This window comes from Epinephelus moara, chromosome 3, assembly GCF_006386435.1.
Source record: "Epinephelus moara isolate mb chromosome 3, YSFRI_EMoa_1.0, whole genome shotgun sequence".
Classification (NCBI taxonomy): domain Eukaryota; kingdom Metazoa; phylum Chordata; class Actinopteri; order Perciformes; family Serranidae; genus Epinephelus; species Epinephelus moara.
In genome coordinates, this window is record NC_065508.1 from 30335234 (window position 1) to 30356407 (window position 21174).

General features: G+C 40.8%; 2 protein-coding genes across 2 annotated transcripts; both read left to right on the forward strand.

Annotated features, from left to right (window-relative positions):
* Positions 1 to 284: 284 nt before the first annotated feature.
* On the forward strand, positions 285 to 12187 carry zw10 (zw10 kinetochore protein). Its single transcript, XM_050041448.1, has 16 exons — positions 285 to 484; positions 1688 to 1822; positions 1937 to 2038; positions 2489 to 2566; positions 3500 to 3659; positions 3999 to 4178; positions 4591 to 4788; positions 7221 to 7357; positions 7452 to 7634; positions 8180 to 8403; positions 8886 to 8957; positions 9057 to 9226; positions 9328 to 9458; positions 10334 to 10465; positions 10767 to 10969; positions 11431 to 12187. The coding sequence occupies exons 1-16, from the start codon at positions 380 to 382 to the stop codon at positions 11549 to 11551; spliced, it is 2331 nt and encodes a 776-aa protein (XP_049897405.1). The 5' UTR covers positions 285 to 379; the 3' UTR covers positions 11552 to 12187.
* Positions 12188 to 13629: 1442 nt separating this feature from the next.
* LOC126388352 (G protein-activated inward rectifier potassium channel 3-like) lies at positions 13630 to 20834 on the forward strand. Its single transcript, XM_050041456.1, has 4 exons — positions 13630 to 13957; positions 16394 to 16616; positions 18021 to 19224; positions 20438 to 20834. The coding sequence occupies exons 2-4, from the start codon at positions 16437 to 16439 to the stop codon at positions 20647 to 20649; spliced, it is 1596 nt and encodes a 531-aa protein (XP_049897413.1). The 5' UTR covers positions 13630 to 13957; positions 16394 to 16436; the 3' UTR covers positions 20650 to 20834.
* Positions 20835 to 21174: the final 340 nt, after the last annotated feature.

The window sequence follows — 21174 nt, forward strand, 5'->3', positions numbered from 1 at the left end:
AATTTCACAGATCTTTCAGAAAAGTATTATTCACGTCACAAAGTAAATAACATGTTTCTTTTGTATTTTAAAGCCCTTAAACTTATGAAAGATTAAAATGCAATGGAACTGTTTGGCATAAAAAATGAATAAGGTTTACAAAAAAAAGCCCTAGCCCTTAATTTAGTGGGTGAGGTTTTTGCATTCAGCAGAAGGTGGCGGTGGCGGTAGCGGTAATGCTTTAACAACAAATAAAAAACAAAGAAGAAGACAGAGGGGCGGGGCGTCCAGTCGCCGATGTCTCGGAGCCAATTAGACCACCTGGCGGGTCCTGAGATGTTGTTGTGCTGATCTGTCACACTTTAGCAACACGATTATAAAGTTACTGTACAGATACAGCATGGCGTCGTTTGTAACCGAGGTGCTCGCCAGCTCCGGCAAACTGGAGAAAGAAGACTTGTCCAGTAAAATCAGCAAAATGTCGCGCAAGGTGGAAGATACGAAGGTAATCCACTAGCTAGCTTAGCATTAGCTGCGTTAAGCTAACTAAAGTTTGAACCAGCGTTAGCAGTTAGCAGTTAGCAGTTAGCGGCGCTGACACTGGAAGGCATGAAACTTCTCTTATCCTTTGGCTAACGTTAGCTGGACTTTTACGGTGCTCCCTGAAATAACACCCAGTTAATAAATACTTGTCACATCAGCAGCTAAACAGAGCTAATATAGCTAAAGCCTCCTAGCTAGCCATATGATATGCAGACTCAGTGGTGACACCTGACTACGTGGCTCTGTTATATTCAGTAAAACTACAATGTTGGGACGTGTTTGAAATTTTGAGAAAATAACTTTATATTGGCGATGCTTGGGGTTGTCTCACAGTGGGTCGGATTATTGGAGGAAGTCAGTGGTGAATTGTAACTAAGTACATTTACTTAAGTACTGTACTTGATTACAAATTTGAGGTACTTGTACCTTACTTGAGTCTGTCATTTTCATGCTTCTTTTATGGAGATAAATTTGTCTCAATATTATTTGTGTAAACAGATCGACAACCCGTGTGTTAAGTCATAAACTGTTTTGCAAATATAAAACAGATCTGCAAAAACACCAACACATATAGAAAAATCTGTGAATGTATTTAATTAATTTACAAATAAATATTAAGCATTTGGGAATATATCCCTAACGTTTACAACTTTCAGATCAGGACTTGTGAATCCTGTTTGAAGCAGGAAATCCTAATTTTATGCTTGATGATTTCCATTTTTATATATTTCTATATTTATAATTTTTGTGAGTTTATGAATCTTTTTTTTTTTTTTTTGTTTAAATAATAATAATTGTGGAAGTTGTTCTATTTTTTACAGATGACACATTTACATAAGGATTGTCCGTCTCCTTGCACAAATGATACTGAGACAAATCTATGTCCATAAATTTTATAATTAAACTCCACTAGACTACATTTTTACTCCAGTACATTATATGACAACTTTAGCTTTTGTAGTAGTTACTTTACAGATGTGTGAAAAGAAAACACACGAAGAGTTAATAAATGTATTTTGATAATCATCATGCAAAAACATTTCATGGTCGCAGCTTCACAAATATGAGGATTTGCTGCTTTTTCTTTTAATTATTTTAGTAATTGTAACAGACAAAAGACATTTATCTGTTGACTCTGATTTCTTCATGTTTTTTGACTCTATAGGAAGAAGTGTGTGACATGATAAACAAGAAGTACAGTGACTTCCTCCCGAGTCTTAATGGATCTGAGGAGCTATTGGTGCAGGTTGATGAGGTCTCCAAAGAAATGGATGTCCTTAAAAACTGCATTGAGACTGAGGTATGTGTGAAACTGTTTATAAACCAGCTGATAAAACAGACTGGGTTCAGTTTTACTCGAGGCAGTTTCACCGCAGTGTCATAACTTTTAGCTGCTTGCTGTTTGTCACCACAGGTGCAGCAGAATATCCATGTGGCTGTGGCTGAGTATGCAAAGCTGAAGCAGCAGCTGGAGAAAAACACTATCATCATAACAATGCTCGGACACCTAAAAGAGGTACAGTTAAATTATATCCACCTTATTGTTGAGGGTGCTACTGTAGAGATGATTCTGGGTGCACCTTCCAGTGAGAGTGGAAGCAGAAGTAAGCTAGTTAGTGTCATTTACTGTCTGCGGTTAGTCGCAGTGGCTAATCTCAGTGGTTTACCGCCAGTGGTGGTTCTTTTTGAACGTAACTCGCATTTTATAAAATACAAGAAACTTGCTTCTCCACACACTTAAATCATAAGGATGTTAATGTCACGTGAGAGAAAATGATTGTAATTCTGTTTATTTTTCTTTAGATAATGGTCTCATAATAACAGTTATTACACACACTGTCTGCAGTGTGAAAGTCTAAGTCTTAGAGTTGTATCAGCAGAGAAACAGAGATATTTTGAGCATCCATAAGTTTCATGTTTAAATGTTCCTGTGTCTGTCATGTATTCTATTCTGTGTGTGACTCAGTTTCACAGTGCGATGGAGGATTTCAACAAAGCTTTAATGGACAAGAAGTATGTTGATGCAGCCAACCAGCTGGAACAGGTAAGAGCTGCTGACATCATGTCACCACAACCTTACCTCCACTCCTTAACTGAATCAGAGGACAGATGATGTTGTATGCTGTACGATCGTAAAGCCCCTTGAGGCAAATGTGTGATTTGTGTTACTGGGCTCCATAAATAAAACTGACTTGACTTAACCTGGTTCCTTAAGTGCAGGTTAACTACTGACTGATACTGATTTGTATCAACAGAAATTACACAGCACCAAGTAGTATTGAAACTTCTCCACTCAAACACCTGCATCCGATCCTTTTTGTGGCCACATATACAGGGTTCCCACAGTCCTGGAAAACCTGGAAAGGTCATGGAATTTCACAATCGCATTTTCCAGGCCTGCAAAAGTCATGGAATCATTAAAAATCGTTGAAAGTTTTGGAAAGGTCATGGAATTCTGTTGTGTGTAATAAAATTGTGACAGTAATCTTCCACATTATGTAATGTAACGACACGTGTCATAGTTCTAATGTACGTTGATGTGACATTTTGTTTACCATGAAGTATATTTCTCCATTTTCACCTCACGTTCTGTCTCTCCCTCCGTGTATGCCAGCTAGCTGAATTTATTAAAAGCGCTGAGTAAGTGGGTCGAGAAATTAAAGAAAGGTCTGAAAAGTCATGGAAAAGTTTTTAGATTTTGTCCATGAAAATGTGTGGGAACTCCGATTTGACAGAGTATGCAGCTCAGTGTGCTGAGATGCCACCAAAATGTTCAATGGCTGTTAGGCCTGCCCCCTAATAGTCGACCAAACGTTAATCGACCAGAAAGGTCATTAGTCAGCAAGATTTCATTGGTCACTGAGTCACAGAAAAAAACGATTCAAATGCTGACTCTGTTGGTATCTGTATCACTTAAAGGGTACTGGTATCGCATGTTTTTTAACAATACCCCGCCCTACTGATTTAACTTTTCCAGGCAAGGTCCAGTGTGGACTCACTGAAGGAATGGAAGACCTCCCAGCTGCCGCTGCTCAGTGCTCTCAGCTCTGAGCTGACAGTGCAGAGAGAAAACTTAATTTACCACCTGGGAGATGAATGGAAGCGCCTCGTCATCTGGAGATTACCGTCCTCAAAGGGTAAAACGTCCTCTGAAAGCTTTTTCAAAATGTGTGTCAGGTGTGGTGCGAATACAACTGTATGAAGTGTACTCTGTTATGGACTGTGCTGAGTCGCAGAATTGCTTTTTTCTGTCTACATATATGTACGCATGTGATAGCATTCATACAGAGGATTGTACAGGCTGCAGAGCAATACTCACCCTCACCTTTCACCCAGTGACTGCATTAATTCCAGTCATTTCCTAGAAGTGATTTGGGATCCCTTCCACCCAGATTGTGCAAAATTGTTGCATTTCATAAACTGGTCTTTTACTTATTTGTATATTTCAAAAACCTATCTATCTCTTATCTATCTAGGAGTGACTGCTGGATGTGTACCACCAGAGCCTGCAGGTCTGAAGTCCTTCCTGAAGGTGGAGCTGAACCTGAGCCATGCATGCAATAAGGACGGTGAAGAGAAACCACCTGCTCTGCTGCGCTGCGTCCTGCAAGCTCTGGCCGTCCAGGGAGACCTTCAGCACAAGATCAAACTCTTCAGTAAGAGCAAGCAACACTGCTGTCTGTTAAACATGTCGTACTTTCACTAAAATATAAAGAATGTGTTCATTTTTTATACTTTCCAAACAAATTATTTCAGTTAATTTGATGTTTGCAACACATTTGTTAGAGGTGTAGCCAACATAGTTTGTGCTGAGTGGGACATGTTACAGCTAAAACCAGTAACTAGTCAGCGCTCTGTGGAAGACACTGTCCATGAGCATATTTTAAGCATTTCTGCACTGCAGGTTCTTTTACTTTATCAGCTGATATGTGCATTTAAACTCATGTATCTGTAATAAACTCGTATCAGCTGATTAATTGTCTCAGTTAATCTATCGATCTAACTCTAAAGCTCAATGTATCCCAGGTCAGAACCTGCTCAGTGTTGGTTTCTGCTGTTGTCATGCAGGTCAGGTGCTGTTGAAGACCATGATGAAGCCGTTGGTGATGTACCCGTCACTGTCGGTGAGGGTAACAGAGCAGCCGGGTGAGGGAACCGTCCTGGCTTTACAGTGTTTGGAGGAGAGCCCTGAGGAGAGATCCACTCCTTCACAAGTCTACAGCAAACTGCTCCTGGTGCTCAGGACACTGCACTCTCACCTGCTAGGTACGGTCCAGCTGGGCCCATGTGGAAATGATGTCATGCTTTATAGGGTAGCTTTGGTGATCACCAACCTTGACCATGTTTTCCTACATTTTTCTGTCTAAGTGACAGAACAAAAGTTTTTGAACTTGGTCCAGTATTGAGCGAGAACGCTGCAGCCAGCAGCAGTGAGACAGGCTGCAGTGTCACCACACTTGTCACTGACAGGCTCAGATTGTTGTTCAAAGTCTCTGACAGCATTATGGGAGTGATTCACACAGAGGTAGACCTTTTAGTTAAAGAGTAAGATATTGTTTGTTCAACCAGAAACAGCCCCAAAACAGAGTCCTGCACAGGTCCAGTTTTCAAGATCCGACCTGACCCGACCCGGGGACGTACAAACCCGCACCCGAACCGCAAACCCGCGCATCAGGCCAATTAGTACTGCAACCCGGTCCGACCCGTTGAAACACGACCCGCAGCCCGACCCGTAACCTGGATTTAAAGTAATCATTTTGGGTCATATTGGCTGAATATTGAACAGCATATCGCCACAGTTAAGGTGCCAGTGAGTAAACAACGACCTGAATGAAGCAGCTCTCACAATAAAAACCTGACTTCAGCTCCATCATGAACCCTCTGTGTTCTTCTCCCATACGAGTGTAAAAGCACTCGTTTGTTACATTTAATGCGTTTAAACTTTTAATCTATGTAAAGGAACTTTACATGTGTAACGTTAATAATAGACTTACCTTCTGTCCAGAGCGACGTTCAGCAGTTACGAGCCGTCAAGTGTTTTTAGAATCCATCAAGGAGAGAAGTAATCCATCAGGGAAACACTTCAGAAACATTATAAAGTGATAGTTGTACATTTTATCCACTTATTATTTCTCAAATACCTAAATAATTATTTACTGTTTTGGAAGTGGCGCTTGTTAGACGGTGGCAGCCATGTTGTTCTGTCGTCCAATCACAAATTGTGTTATTAGATGGTGAAACGTGTGTAAACAGCTGAACCTATGACCGTTGCGAAATAGCGGAGGCGATCCTCAGAGAGTAAATAATGATAGTTATCTGTAGTTTACCGAACTAATGACTGATGTGTTTATCTAAAACCCGCGTTCCGACCCGCATATTATTTTTTCCACCCAGATCCGAACCCGGGAAAAAACTTTTTTTTTAAACCACCCACAAATCAGCTGTTTTTGCGGGTACCCGACCCAGTGCAGGACTCTGGCCCAAAATTGCCTAACCCAACAGACTCTGTGCAACTCTATGAAATCACTTTTCTTGTGCTGCTTTCAGACACCTTTATGCAATTTCTTTAAGAAACTTGTGGGAAAAGGCAACAAGCAACTTGGTAAGAATTGCGAAAAACAAAATAAAAATAGATTTAGAAAATTATTATTATCATCATTATTATTATTATTATTATTCAAAAATGTTTTTAAATATTTTTTAATTTATTTTTTAATAGAATTATATTAATATGATAATTAAATATGATTTAATAATGATATGTTTAATATAATAATAATTTTTAGTACAACAATATATTATTATAGTATATTTTCTAATAATTATATATAATATATAATTTATGCTTAAATATAAATGTATATTTTTTATATTTTATATAAAGTATATATATATTATATTTTTATTATAATATTTCCAGGTCATTTCATTGTTTGTTTGTTCTTAACTTTCTTTCTTTTTCATTTTTCTCCTCACTAATTTTCTTGTTTTTAATTTTCTCTCTTTTTTTTTTTTTTTTGCAATTTTCGGGTTCATTTCTTCTTCTGTTGCTCTTTGCCTTCTTCCCATGTTTTTAAAAGAAATCAATCCAATTTGCTCAGGTTTCAAAAGTGAAACTGATTTTCATCAACACAAAACAGACTTAATTCAAAGTTTGGAGAAACAAAAAACTCACAAAATCTATCTTGGTTTGTCTCTCCAGTGTTACGTCAATAACCAGCTGTGGTTTTATTGAAATTCACCCTTAATTCACCCAGTTAGATGTGAAAATATTCTGCCTCTGTACACACTAAAGTAACTTTATTTAAATAGAATCTGGTGGGTTTGGCGATGTCAGTTTTGGGGCTGTTTCTGGTTAAACAAAAAGGTCTGTCTCTGTAGGGATCCTTTTCATAATGTTGTCAGACACTTAAAATAACAATCTGAGCCTGTCAGAGGCAAAAACAAAGACTTTTGATCCAAGTAAACTCAGTCACATCCCTCAGTAGTGTTTTTTTGTTGTTGTTGTTTTGTTTTGTTTTTTCATTGCAGCCTGTTTCGCCACTGCCGTCTAAAGCACTCAGCAGGTGTTTGTGTAATTTATGCTTCTCATTCTCAAACCAGTCAGATCAGTAGAAGCAGTAGAAACCAAAAAGTCAGCAGGTGGACAATTTTAAAATTACAAATATAAGGTGAGTCACATGTCTGTTATTTTTCAGATGTGTCCATTGGAGACAAAAAGCTCTCAGCCATCTTGGGGGAGCTGATTTGGGAGGAAATTTCCCAGTGCATCATCCATGAGTGTCTGCTCTACTCCATCCCCACCAACAGCAGCCAGCTGGAGAAATACAACACTGTATGAACAACAGCAGTTTGTTTATTATAATGATGTTGTAACGCACACACAGTTACATTTTTACTGAATATATTCTTTATTGGATGTGTTCCAGGTGATCCAAGAAACTGAGGAGTTTGAAAAGTCTCTGAAGGAGATGGAGTATCTACAGGGCGACTCCACTGACCTGCTCAAATATGCAAGAGACGTCAACTGTCACTTTGCCAGCAAGAAGTGCAAAGATGTCATCGTGGCGGCGCGCAAACTCATGACCTCTAAGATGCACAACACTGTTAAAGTATGTGTCAGCTCGAGCTGAGTGTGAATCAGCTGGAGAATCTGCTGTAGCTAGAAATGGAAAACAGGAAACATTTTACATGCATGTTTTTTACAAGGTCAAAGTCTTAGTAGCAAACGTTAACAAGACTTTTACCTAAGTTAGCAACAATAGTCCCCAACCTTGAAGCCTTTTCTCACTATTGTAAAAGTGAAGAATTAAAGCAGCCTCTTTCTGTTTTAACACAACCCAAATACCACATTTGTGCCTCTGCTTCTTCATTCTGCTCTTGGAATAGGTTACACTGATTTTCTCTGGCTCCCCATCATGGTATTCTGTTACACCGATCATTTTTTTGCTGTCGGGAATTTGGTATTTGTGGATGCATTTCAAATCATGTTACACTAAGCTATCACAGGTTAAACTTGTGCGCTAAATCGCCATTCGATTGCACTATACTGTAGTTCAGCTTAGCATGAATTGTCCCCATAAATCTCCAGATGCTCTTTGATTTCTTATCTAATTGTAATTTGCTTCCTTTTTTTTTTTCAATCTTCCTCTGTTAGATCACACCAGACTACAAGCTGCGTCTTCCCAAGCTACCTCCTCCAGCTTCAGAACAGAAGGTAAAACAAGAGAGCACAAAGGATGAGCTGACGATGGAGAACGCAAAGCAGCTGTCTGCGTGGAGTCTGTGTCTGCCAGCCTGTCGCATCAGCGAGTCAGTGCAGCAGCTGATGGAGCTGGCGCTCAACACCTTGTGCGAAGCCGTCGGAAGCTCCACACAATGGTATGTTACAGTGCTCAGAGACCCTACTGTGGTATTTTGGTACTATATAAAGCACTTGTGTTGTAGTTTTGTGTGTATGAAAAGTGCTACACAAATAACGTCTGACTGATTTAAATGGAATATGGTGGATTTGGCAAATGCAATTTCAGGGCAGTTTCTTGTCGAACACTAAAGATCTTTCGCGTTAATAAAAAGGTCTGTCTCTGTAGGGATCATTTTCATTTTGTTGTCTCACACTTACAATAATAGTCTAAGTCTGTCAGAGGCAAAAACAAACATACTTAGTGGACGTAAATGGACGGTGCATAATTGCCCCTCGTTGTTACATTGCATTGTCTTCACCAGATCCTGCCATTTTTATACTGTATCTCAATAGTTTGTTTTATTTTTTGGCCACTGGGTGGGAATGTTTGAATCATGTCAGAGCATCATCAGTAAGTGTTAAAGAATACAACCAGTCTTCCTGTATTTGTTCTTTCCAGTGCATTACAACTCTTCTTCACTGTGAGAAACATCTTCCAGCTGTTCTACGATGTCGTACCGACGTACCACAAGTAAGGATGTTTCCATTATCCAACACAGCAAGATCACACTGACACATTTCCCCTGCAGGTGCTAACTGTTGTCTCTTGTTTGTCTGCGACTCCATCCAGGGAGAACCTGCTCAAGTTCCCTCACCTGGCTGCCATCCAGCACAACAACTGCATGTACCTGGCCCACCACCTGCTCACCCTGGGCCACCATTTCAGATCTCACCTGCCGCAGCCCCTCAGCGAGGGCGTTGCCACATTTGTTGACATGGTGCCCGGATTCAGGAAACTGGGTAAAGAAACAGAATTTGCGCTTCTTCATATGAAATATCAACATCAAATCTGCAGATTCCCCTCGAAATATGCTGAGCACCTTGTTGTCTTTTTCCTTCAGGTGCTCAGTGTTTCTTGGCTCAGATGAACGTTCAGAGAGCTGAACTGTTGGAGAGACTTTCCACTGCTCACAATTTCTGCAACCTGGATGATGAAGACAACTACATTGCAGCGAGCAAAGCAGTAAGACAGGTGAGAGGAAAGGCCCTGAAAATAATATGTAATTTTGATGTAATAGCAAGAGTGTAGCATGTAGGGCTGCCCCCCGACGAAGAATTTTCCTAGTCAGCCAACAGTCATCATTTAGGTCCATCAGTCGACTAGTCGCCTGCATGTTTCTGATATGAATGTAATGATTAAATGATATATTTTGGTGGTTTGAGTTGAAGGTGTGAGAAAGAATAGTATCAGTAACATTGTTAACACTGTGCTACATTACAGAGAAATACAAAACCGTACTAATGAACCTTCATTAATATAGGCCTATATTTTATCTACAAGTGCACGTCACACACTGAGCGAGCCGCCTGTTAATGACGCTGTGGGCTAATGGGCATGTAGCTACTTCCATGTTTCAGATGATACGTCATGTTTGTAGTCGACCAATGAAGATGAGTTTACATATCACCTTGGGTTCGTCCTTCACCTTCTCAAAATGATCCCACACTTTGGATTTCCTGCCCGACATGTTATTAACTAGCCTGTGGAATAACCACAGGTACCAGCCCTGGAAATTAACCTGACTCCTGTCTGACTGCTGAGCGTGGACACTTCCTGTGTCTGTTCTTTCAAATTAAACTCCCACAGGGTCCAGTTATATAGGTTTGGATTTATTTTGACAAGGCGCAGCTCCAAATAGAGTTTCACATTTTGCCAACTAATGACGTTTCTGGTCGACTAAAGTTTGGTTGACTATTAGGGGGCAGTCCTAGTAGTATGAAAATGGGAATTGAGCGCTTCACTTTTTCAGATTTCAGGATGTATCTATGACTGCACAAAGCTGTTAATTTTTTCATGTGTGCACTGCTTCTCACTCATACAGTGATGGTTTGTTTGCTCGTTTGCAGGTCATCCACCAGTTGAAGCAGTTGGGCACAGTGTGGCAGGATGTCCTACCAGTCAGCATCTATTGTAAAGCCATGGGCAACCTCCTCAACACAGCCATCACGGAGGTCATCGCCAAAATCATGATGCTGGAGGTTTGTCTCTCCTTTTTTAAATCACAGTCCCTCAACATAAATAAAGGGCTTTTCTTGAGCACTGAAAGAGGTCTGAGTTTGGAAAGATCATGCTTTGGTTTAAAATACCAGGTTTCGATGGTACTATCCCAGCAGGTTTTCATCTGGTGACTGGGCTGTGATGAAATACACAAATTTGTTAAGTTCACAAACAGAACAGTTAACGTGTCTTGGTGAGATTTGAAGAGGATCTGTTGTACACGCCAAGTTTTACATTACTGATGATCAATAAGGATTTTAATTCTCACTTTACCATCTGCAGGATATTTCCTCTGAGGACGGGGAGCACCTCCACACACTGTGCCAAACCATCATCGAGGAAGGTCCGCTGGTCTTCATCCCTCTGGCCGAGGAAAACAAGAACAAGAAGTATCAGGAGGAAGTGCCTCTCTACATGAGGAAGTGGAGTACCTTCAAGGAGCTGGTCATCGTGCTGCGAGCCAACCTGCAGGAGATTGTTGACAGGTAAGAAGAAAACATGATGATAAAGTAGAAATACGATCACGATTTGACCAGTTGAGTTGCAGGTGACGCCATCAGCCGGCTTGAGTCGAGCTCAGACCGGCCAGTTCACACTGCTGCGACTTTTCTTTGCAACGTTCTAAAATGGTTTTGTCTCGTCGTGAATCTTTGGTCTGACCTGGGCATAAGTGACACTGTGCAACTCTAAAGACTGCAGTTAGCAAGACACAGGGTTTGTTTTTTTTGTTTTTTTTCATAAGGGTGGTCAAAGCTGAAGCAGCTAAGGTCGAGATCTCCTGACTTTTAGTCCTTGAGCTAATCTAACTTCAAACTCACTGCCACAGTATCTTACGTTTATGTCAGTGCCTCTTTAACATTCAATAAAAGGGCTTCTGGTCACCATCATACTTTTGTTTTTCATCGATGTGTGTGATTGGCTGATTTGTCTTTGTTCCTCTCCACAGGTGGGCTGACAGTAAAGGTCCGCTGGCGTTGGAGTTCTCCAGTTCGGAGGTGAAGAATCTGATCCGAGCCTTGTTCCAGAACACAGAGAGGAGAGCTGTAGCTCTAACCAAAATCAAATGAACGACACTATAGCACTTTTTCCTCTGAGGAAAATATGAGTCATGCCTTTATTCATTTCCGTTTTCTGTTGCATTAAATATGCATTTACATGTAAGTAGGATGAACAGTTTGTCTCAGAGACATCGTTGCTGTGTGACTGAGGTGCTGTCGCTGTGCATATATAAGCTGGTTGTAATCAATCTGTGGGATGTGTTCCTCCTCGGCATTCAGACTGCAATTAGTCCCACAGAGATTACACCACAGCTTCTTTACATCAGCAGTCATATAGCTTTGGGGCTTTACCACAACAAAGCCAACTGAAGGTTGTGTAACCAGCGGCCCGCCATCTGTTGACGTGTGTGTTGTAGCCAGGGTTAACTTTGCTGAACATTGTTAATCAAACTTCATCTGCAGCTTGTCTTCGCTTTTCTATACTGATGTCATTTCAGGAGGTCATTCGGGTTTGTTTGTTTGAGCCCAAACATCTCTCAACAACCATTTAGTTCTGTCTAAGATCCTCTGGACCTTTCATCTCTTGTCAATAGTTTTTATTGTGCAAGCCATTAATTAGAAGTCTTCTACAATGTATTTATTACTGGTCCAAATAAACCAAAAGACTCAACTTTTCAGAACCTTTTCCAAACTGTTTGTATTTGATGAATATGATGATGATGTTCGAGCCATACTGTCAGTACACAATGCTTTTTATGTTGTTGGGGAGAAATCGTAGCTTAATCCCGTCATAACGTTTCAAGTCCAGGAAGCACCTGGTTCAGCTGCATGCTGTCAGTGCATGTGGGAGAAACATCTGAACTCCTGGGGCTGTAAGAAATGTAATGTTTATATGCGTCCGTGCCAGTGATAGTCGTGTCTAGAGGCATTACATTTTCAGGTTCATGTGTCTGTCCCATTCTTGTTATGTCCCCGGTCTAGGGTAACCTAGACATAACATGCTGTCAATCCCCACTCTTCCCACTCCCATTAAAGGCCAGTTACACAGCATTTTAGACAACAAAGTAAGCAGTTTATTTAAATTCAGACTAGAGCAGTGCCCAAAGCGACAAACAAAATACACTCATGGACCCTGAACTTCCCTAACAAAAAGAAAAACAAATGTGAGACAAAAGACACGTTTCTAACCTAAATTTCTGCTGTTCAAAACAAGACAAAAGAACATTGCAGTGCTGAAGAAAAAGGGCTTCTCGCTCTTAGTAAGACTGCTTAAAGTGCTCTGTCATGCCCCACCCGTGAGCAGCCTTATGAGCCGAGCAAAACTCTAACACTCACCCAAAACAACCACATAAGACACCTTTAAAACAATCAAATCCATGGGATTTATTAACAAATAAAACAAGCAAGCAAGGCAGCTCATCTGGGCAGATCTACAATGGATGGAAAAGGGACAGTAGCAAAGAACACATACAGCGATAACACTGTGAATCAATATCTCAAAAACGCCTCGGGGGAATTCCTTCACATTTGGCACAAACGTCCACTTGGACTCAGCAATGAACTGATTAGAATTTGTTGGCCATAGGTCTCATTCTTGTGAACACGATATCTCAAGAAGGCCTTGAAGAATTTCTTCAAATTTGGCACAAACGTCCACTTGGACTCAGCGATGAACTGGTTAGAATTTGGTGGTTGAACATCAAAGGTCACTCTGAGCTCACAAAATGTTTTTGGCCATAACTCAAGAATTCTTGCGCTTATTATGACAAAACCTCACACAAATGTTCAACAGGAGAAAATAATGAAGTGATGGCATTTTATATCCAAAAGGTCAAAGGCCAACTTCACTGTGACATCATAATGTTCTGCATAAAACACTTTTCTGTCCATTATTCTGTATCATATCTCAGGAACGCAAGGGGAGACATTTGGTCAGATACTGAATTGGTGACTTGGTAACTTGAAAATGTGCTGATTGTATAGATCTTCTGTGTGTGAAGCATCCATGTTTTCACTGACATGGATGGAAACTAACAGCAGCTTGACAGGCTGGCGGAGACACAACTGCAAGGCAGTTCTGTTGACATTATCAATGAGGCCTTGAATTTCCTTCGTCTTATTCTATGACTTTATTAATCTTTTATAGACCTGTTTCAGGCAGGTAAAACAGTTCTAACTTTGTTAAGAAAAGCGGTATTTTAATTTAAGTTCATTATCATACATTCTAATAGTTATTTTATTGTCACATTGTCTGTGGAGCTGCAACAGACAAAACATGCAGTGTTTGGAGTTTTGTCAGCATTGTCTCAGTGAATGACGCGGGGGGGGAGGAGACACAGAAACAGCTGGACAGTCACAACAGCAGCTCCTCACTCGCTCTACGTCTCCTCCTTCATCTGATCAAAGCTGATGACTCCAACAAGGAGGTTAACGTCTGGCAGCAGCTATATTCATCTGAAGATATGCTTCACAGAGGTTTGCCATTCATTTCTCTTTATGTAATGATCTATTCAGTGGACAAATCAGTGGTAAAAATATGGATATTGGACATTTTATTGATGCAAAGATGTTAATATTTCCAGAATATGTTAATAGTATTCATAACTACCAGATTTTATTTTATTTTTTTGCAGTCTGAAGTACGTGTAACAGTGTGACCTTAGTTACGACTGTCCTGTTTTAAACTTAAATGATTTACTACCTCAAGTACTTAAGTTAACTCGATTATGTTGTGTAATTAAGCTGAGTGATACACAGTGGTGCAATATATGTGTTTTTGGTGTTGCTTTATTTTACGGCTGCAATTTTAGAGATAAGAATACCAATTTATTATCAATATTAATTCTATTGTTGATTATTTTCTCTATTAATTGATTAATTGTTTAATCAGAAAATAGTAAAAAATGGTGAATCCCGTTTCTCAGATTCCAAAGTGACATCTTCAAATGTCCAATAAGAAACCCCAAAACAACTTTATACAGTTTATCACATTACTTAAAGAACCAATCAGTCATTAAAACAATTTGTGATTATTTTCTGTCCACCATCTGATTGATTAAACAACTCTTGTCTGCTCTGAATATTTTAATTTCAAGAGGTTTCTTTGACTGATTTGCTACTAATGTGTACAGTTGGTACTCTTCTACCTAACTGCAGTAACTCTTAGTATTCGTCAATGAGCACTATAAAGTCAGCTAAACATGCAAACATCATGTGACATTTGTCTGCCGGCAATTTAACGTATTTGAAGTTTTTACTAAATCAAATAAAACCAAATAAAGTTTATTTATATAGCACATTTAAAAACAACTGCAGTCGACCAAAGTGCTGTACAAATTAAAAGAATGGCACACAGATATTTAAAATTAATCATGAGGGAATTCCTATTTTCCCTGCTTTCTAAGGAGCTTAGTTAGGAAATAACATTACTGCATAATGTATTTTTACTTTCAATAATATCACTTTATACTGTTGTACACTTTTATGATTAAAACTCCAGTTTATTAGTGTTATTGTGAATGTGTTACCTGTAGGTTTCCCACTTGAACCCAGTTATGAATGTAACGGAGGTGTGTTTATCACCCAAAGCCAGATCATGAAGAATCAAAGGTTACGCTGGTATAAAAAAGGAAAATTAAGTGTATTTGTACATGATAGTTAACATACAAATTATAGCACATAACACATGTTAATTATTTTGTGTAGTTATGTAGGATATCTGACGTCTCTGTGAGCATATCTTTTTCCTTGCCACTTGTGTTTACACTAAAAACTATGCATAGGGTTAGTGGACAAAGACGTTTTTAGTATTTAAAAAATTGTTTCATTCACGTGTTTTATTAGGTTGACAACTTATTTTAAGAAGTTGGTCAAAATCTAAAATATTTTTGACATTTTTGAGAAGGATAGAATTCAAATAAATGAGTTATCTTGAATAAAATATCAACTTTTGGATAAATATTTTGGATATTATTAAATGACCGTTTTCAAGGTAAAGCAAATCATGTTGATTGCACTAAACTAACTTAGTTTGTCAGATTATGAAAGACTCGTAGGATTGACTCAGAGTTGGACTCACTTAAAAAGATGCATGCAAATTTACACCTAAATTTTTTGTAAGTTGACCCAGTGTATTATTTTTCAGAGTGTAAGTATGGACAGGACATATTTCGCCCTCCATACGTCAGGAGATACAAAAGCAAAACAAATCACAGCACCAGAACATCAGAATTAAATCGACTTGTTTTAAGAGGACCAGTTCCCTTGCAGTAAAATCCTGCCCATCTGATTGGCTCCCCTGAACAGCTGCAGCACACAGCTGGGTCACACATGTGATGTCGATCGTGTCAGTGTTGTGATACATTAATCACAGTGCTGTAGAAGAAACAAGTGAATTTACCACAGTTCACTTGGACACATCTGGACAATACTTGGTCTAAGCCTTCAGGCAAATACAGTCAGTAATCTTTTCAAATCCATCGTGTTCTTTGGTGTTTCTCCGATTAATTTTTAGGATTAGTGATAATCCCTGTATGTGTAATAAACTGGAGCCGGGCCTCAGACGCTGATCAGCCCACTTCAGGCGGATGAAACTTTCGTGTTGTGCTGATAAAGAAGTAAACATTGCTTTCGGCACGTCATCACACACCAGCACAGCTCAGGCTCTCAGGGATTTTTTCTTGGAAGGGAAAGCTGTATAGGTTGAGAGAATGTAATATACTGTACATGTCCCATTGAATGACATTCTCAAAACCTCTTGAGTTGAGTCACCAATTATTATATTCTTGTCCATTTTCACAAACCCTTGTAGAAGTATGAAAGCAGCACCAATGAGAGATTTAGTTGCCATGTCAGCTCCGTTGAAAACTGACACATCTGACGTCATATTATTGAATTTTGTGGCCCAAACAGAAGCAGAACCTGACGAGAAATCAACATCTGGAGAACCTCAGCAATGATCTCCACTGTGACGCTACAGAACATTCAGTGCAACAGTCACATCAGGAGCCCCGTCAGGACCGAGCCTCGCAGGAACTCCATTCCCCCAACGCAGGCTCGAACTGCTAAACACCTGCTGGCGTACCTGCCTCGACCGCAGTCTGAGTCAGTCCGCTACACTCCTTACACTTACAAGGTACAGCTGTCTTTATTATATGATATCATGTGTGCAAAAATGTGAGTGGGTCTGAAGGGGGCATCCCCAAAAGGTTGTACACAAGCAAGGATGGTCACTTTGTAAAAACCTTTGTGGGCAAACAGTCGAACAGTTTAAGAGCAACATATTTCAACACACAATTGCAAAGAATTTAATGATTTCACATCCAGAATCTATGATATCAGAGAATCTGGAGAAACCTCTGCATGTAAGGGGCAAACCAGTATTGAATATTCGTGACCTTTGACCCCTCAGGCTGCTCTGCTTTAAAAACCAACATGACTGTATAAAGGATATTACCACATAGGCTCAGGAAAACTTCAGAAAACCACTGTCAGTAAACACATCGCTGCACTTCTCTGAGCCCGAGCTCGTCTGAGACGGACTGACACAAAGTGGTCTGACCAGTCCATCATGGACGTCGTGTCCTCCGGGCTAATGAGGAAAAGAACCATCCAGATTGTTACCAGCTCAAAATTCAAAGTATCTGTGATGGTATGGAGGTGTGTTAGTGCCCATGGCATCATGGGTAACCTCACATCTGTGAGGGCTCCATGAATGCTGAAAGGTACATACAGGTTTTGGAGCAACATATGCTGCCATCCAGACGACGTCTTTTTCAGGGACGTCCCTGCTTATTCCAGCGAGACAATGAAACACATTGTGTATGTGTTTCAACAGCATGGCTTCGTAGTGACAGAGTGCAGGTACCAGACTGGCCTGCCTGCAGTCCACACCTGTCTCCTACTGAACATATGTGGAACATTATGAAGCACAAGACACGACAACAGAGACCCCTGACTGTTGAGATGCTGAAGTCGTATATTGAGCAAGAAAACTTCAACAGTTCGTGTCCTCAGTCCCCAAACACTTATCAGTTTGGGGGCGCCGGTGGCAGAGCAGGCGCCCCATGTATAAGGCCGCTGCTGCAGCCCCCCCCCCACACCTGCCTGCCCTGTCCATTAAAGGCTAAAAAGCCCCAAAAAATATCTTTAGAAAAAACAAAAGATTATCAGTTTGAACATTAAATATCTTGTCTCTGTACCGTATTCAATTGAATAATAATTAATAATTGCATTCTGTTTTTATTTACATTTTACACAGCATTCCAACTTTTTTTGGAACTGTAGTTTTAAAACACTTCTGCATATGAGCACACATGCGCTACTCATCCGTGCACACACAAACTCAGCATTACATGGGGTGTGTAACTGATACACAAATGGTCATTTTGTGGGTGAAATTTTCCTCAAAATCTGAGTTTGACTCACAAAAGTGTAGTAGATGTTTGGATATTTCAATAAGGGAGAAGAAGTAGGTGTAATTTTAAGAAATTTGAATAATTCATTTATGAATATTTTGCATTGTTGTCCTTTCTTTCAGGTTACAGCTAAATCCACTGTTGCTGCCATGATGACCACAAAAAGAGGCTCTCTCATCCACAACTTGAGCTACGCTAAGTGCTCATCACTCCCACCATCCCAGGCGGCCTCTCCCTCCCAGAGTCCCTGCAGCCCGTCCTCTCATGCTCTGACACTGGCTCAACAAGAGCCCCACCAGCCGCACACTATCCAAGCAGCGACTCTGGAACCAGCAGAAGACACCCAAAAGCCTCAGCGTTTGCATCGCAGCAGACATCTCAAGCGTTTCAGCTCCAGGTGGCAATCGAGAAGCTCCACCAGCAGCAGCAACCTCCCCGTCTCTGCAATTGAGAAGCTACATGGTGCAAAGAGTCACAAGAAGCGCTGTAAGCTGCTGGGGGACGAGCACACACTGCATGTCTCTGCCAGCAATCAGCGCCAGCGTTACGTCACCAAGGACGGCAAGTGCAGGGTCAATCTGGGACATATTGCAGACAAGAGTCGCTTTCTCTCAGATATTTTCACCACATTGGTGGACCTCAAGTATCGCTGGTTCCTTCTCGTCTTCACTATGTGCTACATTCTCACCTGGGTGGCCTTCGGTGGGATCTACCTCTTCGGTGCCTGGTTGCGTGACGACATTTCACACGTTCATGACCCACTGTGGGAGGCATGTTTCCAAAATGTAGACAGTTTCCTTTCAGCACTGTTGCTGTCGTTGGAGAGCCAGAGGACTATTGGGTATGGCTCCAGGATGGTGACAGCTAACTGCCCCGAGGGTACGGTGCTCCTGATGGTCCAATCCATCCTTGGCTCCATTATCGATGCTCTGATGGTAGGCTGCATGTTTGTTAAAATCTCCCGACCACAGCAGAGAGCCCAGACGCTGATCTTCAGCAAGCACTGCGTCATATGTGAGCGTGACGAGAAGCTGTGCATGCTCTTCCGCATCGGTGACCTAAGAGCGAGCCACATGGTGGACGCCAAGATCCGGGCCAAGCTGATCAAATCCAGGCAGACAAAGGAAGGCGAGTTCATCCCGCTGGAGCAGTCGGAGATCAATCTGGGCTACGACACCGGGGCAGACAGGCTGCTCCTGGTGGAGCCCCAGACCATCACCCACGTTATCAATGAAAGCAGCCCCTTCTGGGAGGTGGGGTCCGAGCGTTTGAAGAGGGAGACCTTTGAGATCATTGTCATCCTGGAGGGCATCGTGGAAGCTTCAGGTTTGTAGAAAGATTTTGAAGTCATGATCTGTCCCACTAGCTAAGGTCATGTCCACAGTAATACAGCTACATTTCAAAATGTTGCATTTTCAGATCCCCTTCTGTTCTCAAAGAAGAGTTGACAAACAGTGAAAGAAACAGTTTGTAAGATGGCATACCATTCTCATTCCCAGCTCATCAAATACCGCTGCTTTGTCAGTGATTTCAACGTCAGACACCGATGCAAAATGGCACCTTTCATGGCAGTTTAATCGAAACACCCAAAGGGGTCTGTTTGCAACACCGCTGGCGACAACAAAATATAAGGAGCTGGAAAGTCCTTATGAAGCTGATGGGAGGGAAGGTGGATGGGTCCAACAAATCCAGGACTTTCACCCAGGAGGCCGCTGTTCACTTCCTGTGTGAATGTTGAGCCAGACCATGACCTTTTTTCTAAACCTAACCATGTGCTTTTGAAAAGACACAATGCATATAACATGTGTATATTGACACAGCATCCCAGAATGCTGACAAAGCGGTGTTCAAATTTGTGTTTGTCCAACGCTGTTTGGCATGTTGGAGATAGGCCGTTAGTCAAGCACCTGTTAATCTGAGCTCTCCTTTTTTCTCTGATGACTTGATACAGATACAGATACAGATGTTTGGGAGGCTTTTAGTGGAGCTGAATTATCCGCAGAGGTCTTTGCCTCTCCAAAACAAACACCAGGTGATTTAAACCAGTAAAAAACACTGAACAATGCGGTGTTTTCCAACACTCTTGTTGCAGAGGGGCTTTTAAATACAGTGGAAAATGTAAATGGTCCCAAATAGAGCCAGTGTTTGGTTTGTCTGTTCTTAGCTACTGTAGAAACATGGCAGTGCAACATGGCGCTCTCTGTAGACGATGACCCGCTCTCTATGTAAATATATACATCTCATCCTAAAATGACAAAAACACAAGGATTCTTATTTTCAGGTGATTATACAATAAAAGAAACATACTTATCATATCATATTCCATCTCTGCCAATATATCCCCCAAAATCTGACACACTGGACCTTTAAATGGTGTCACAAGTACGAGTACATGTTTGGATGGAAAGACGATGGCCTGCTCCTTAATCCTCAGGATTAAGGAGCAGGCTTTGCATACCAGTGCAAATATTTAAAATATTGCCTCTTTTTCTAATAAAATGACATTTATCCGCCCCTCTCATGCTTTGTTGTGCTGCAGGTATGACATGCCAGGCCAGAACCTCCTACACAGAGGACGAGGTGCTCTGGGGCCACCGATTTGAGTCGTGCATTTCCCTGGAGAAAGGGGCGTTTCGTGTGGACTACAGCGCTTTTGACAAAACCTTTGAAGTCCAAATGTCCCTACTCAGCGCGAAAGACAGGAGCATAGCAGAGGAACAAGAGGTTGTGTTTTACAAAAATGGTTGCTGAATGAGCAGTTCTTGTTTCTGTACATTACCATCACAGGTAATCAGAGACTTCAAGTGATATTCCCTGATAGATTCTAACAACCTCACTTCATGAATATTAATCTCAGGGCAGCCATAATTCCTGTTGTTCTGTCTAATGTGTAATGTCACATTTTAAAATGTGTTATGTTGTGTTTAAATAATATTTCAAAAATAAACATTGCGCTGAACGCTGTCATCTGTGGTCATTTCTGGGCTACTAACAAACATTTGTGTGGTTTGCTTTTCCTGGCGGTGTGCCCCCTTTTTTAAATATCAAAATAGATCTTGCTTATTTCAAAAAATGTGCCAGGGGAGGATACCTTGCACCTCCAACAGTTTTTTATTGATTTACCATAAGTGAAAGGGACTGTTTATTACTTATGAGAGGGGAGGAGGTGGTTAAAAGGGGGGAGGCACTTCAAATGTTTTTTTAGCACTGGGGAGGGACAGTCAACTTTAAATGGTTGTATTTTGAATTTTTAAAAAATACCCTGAGAACCCCAAA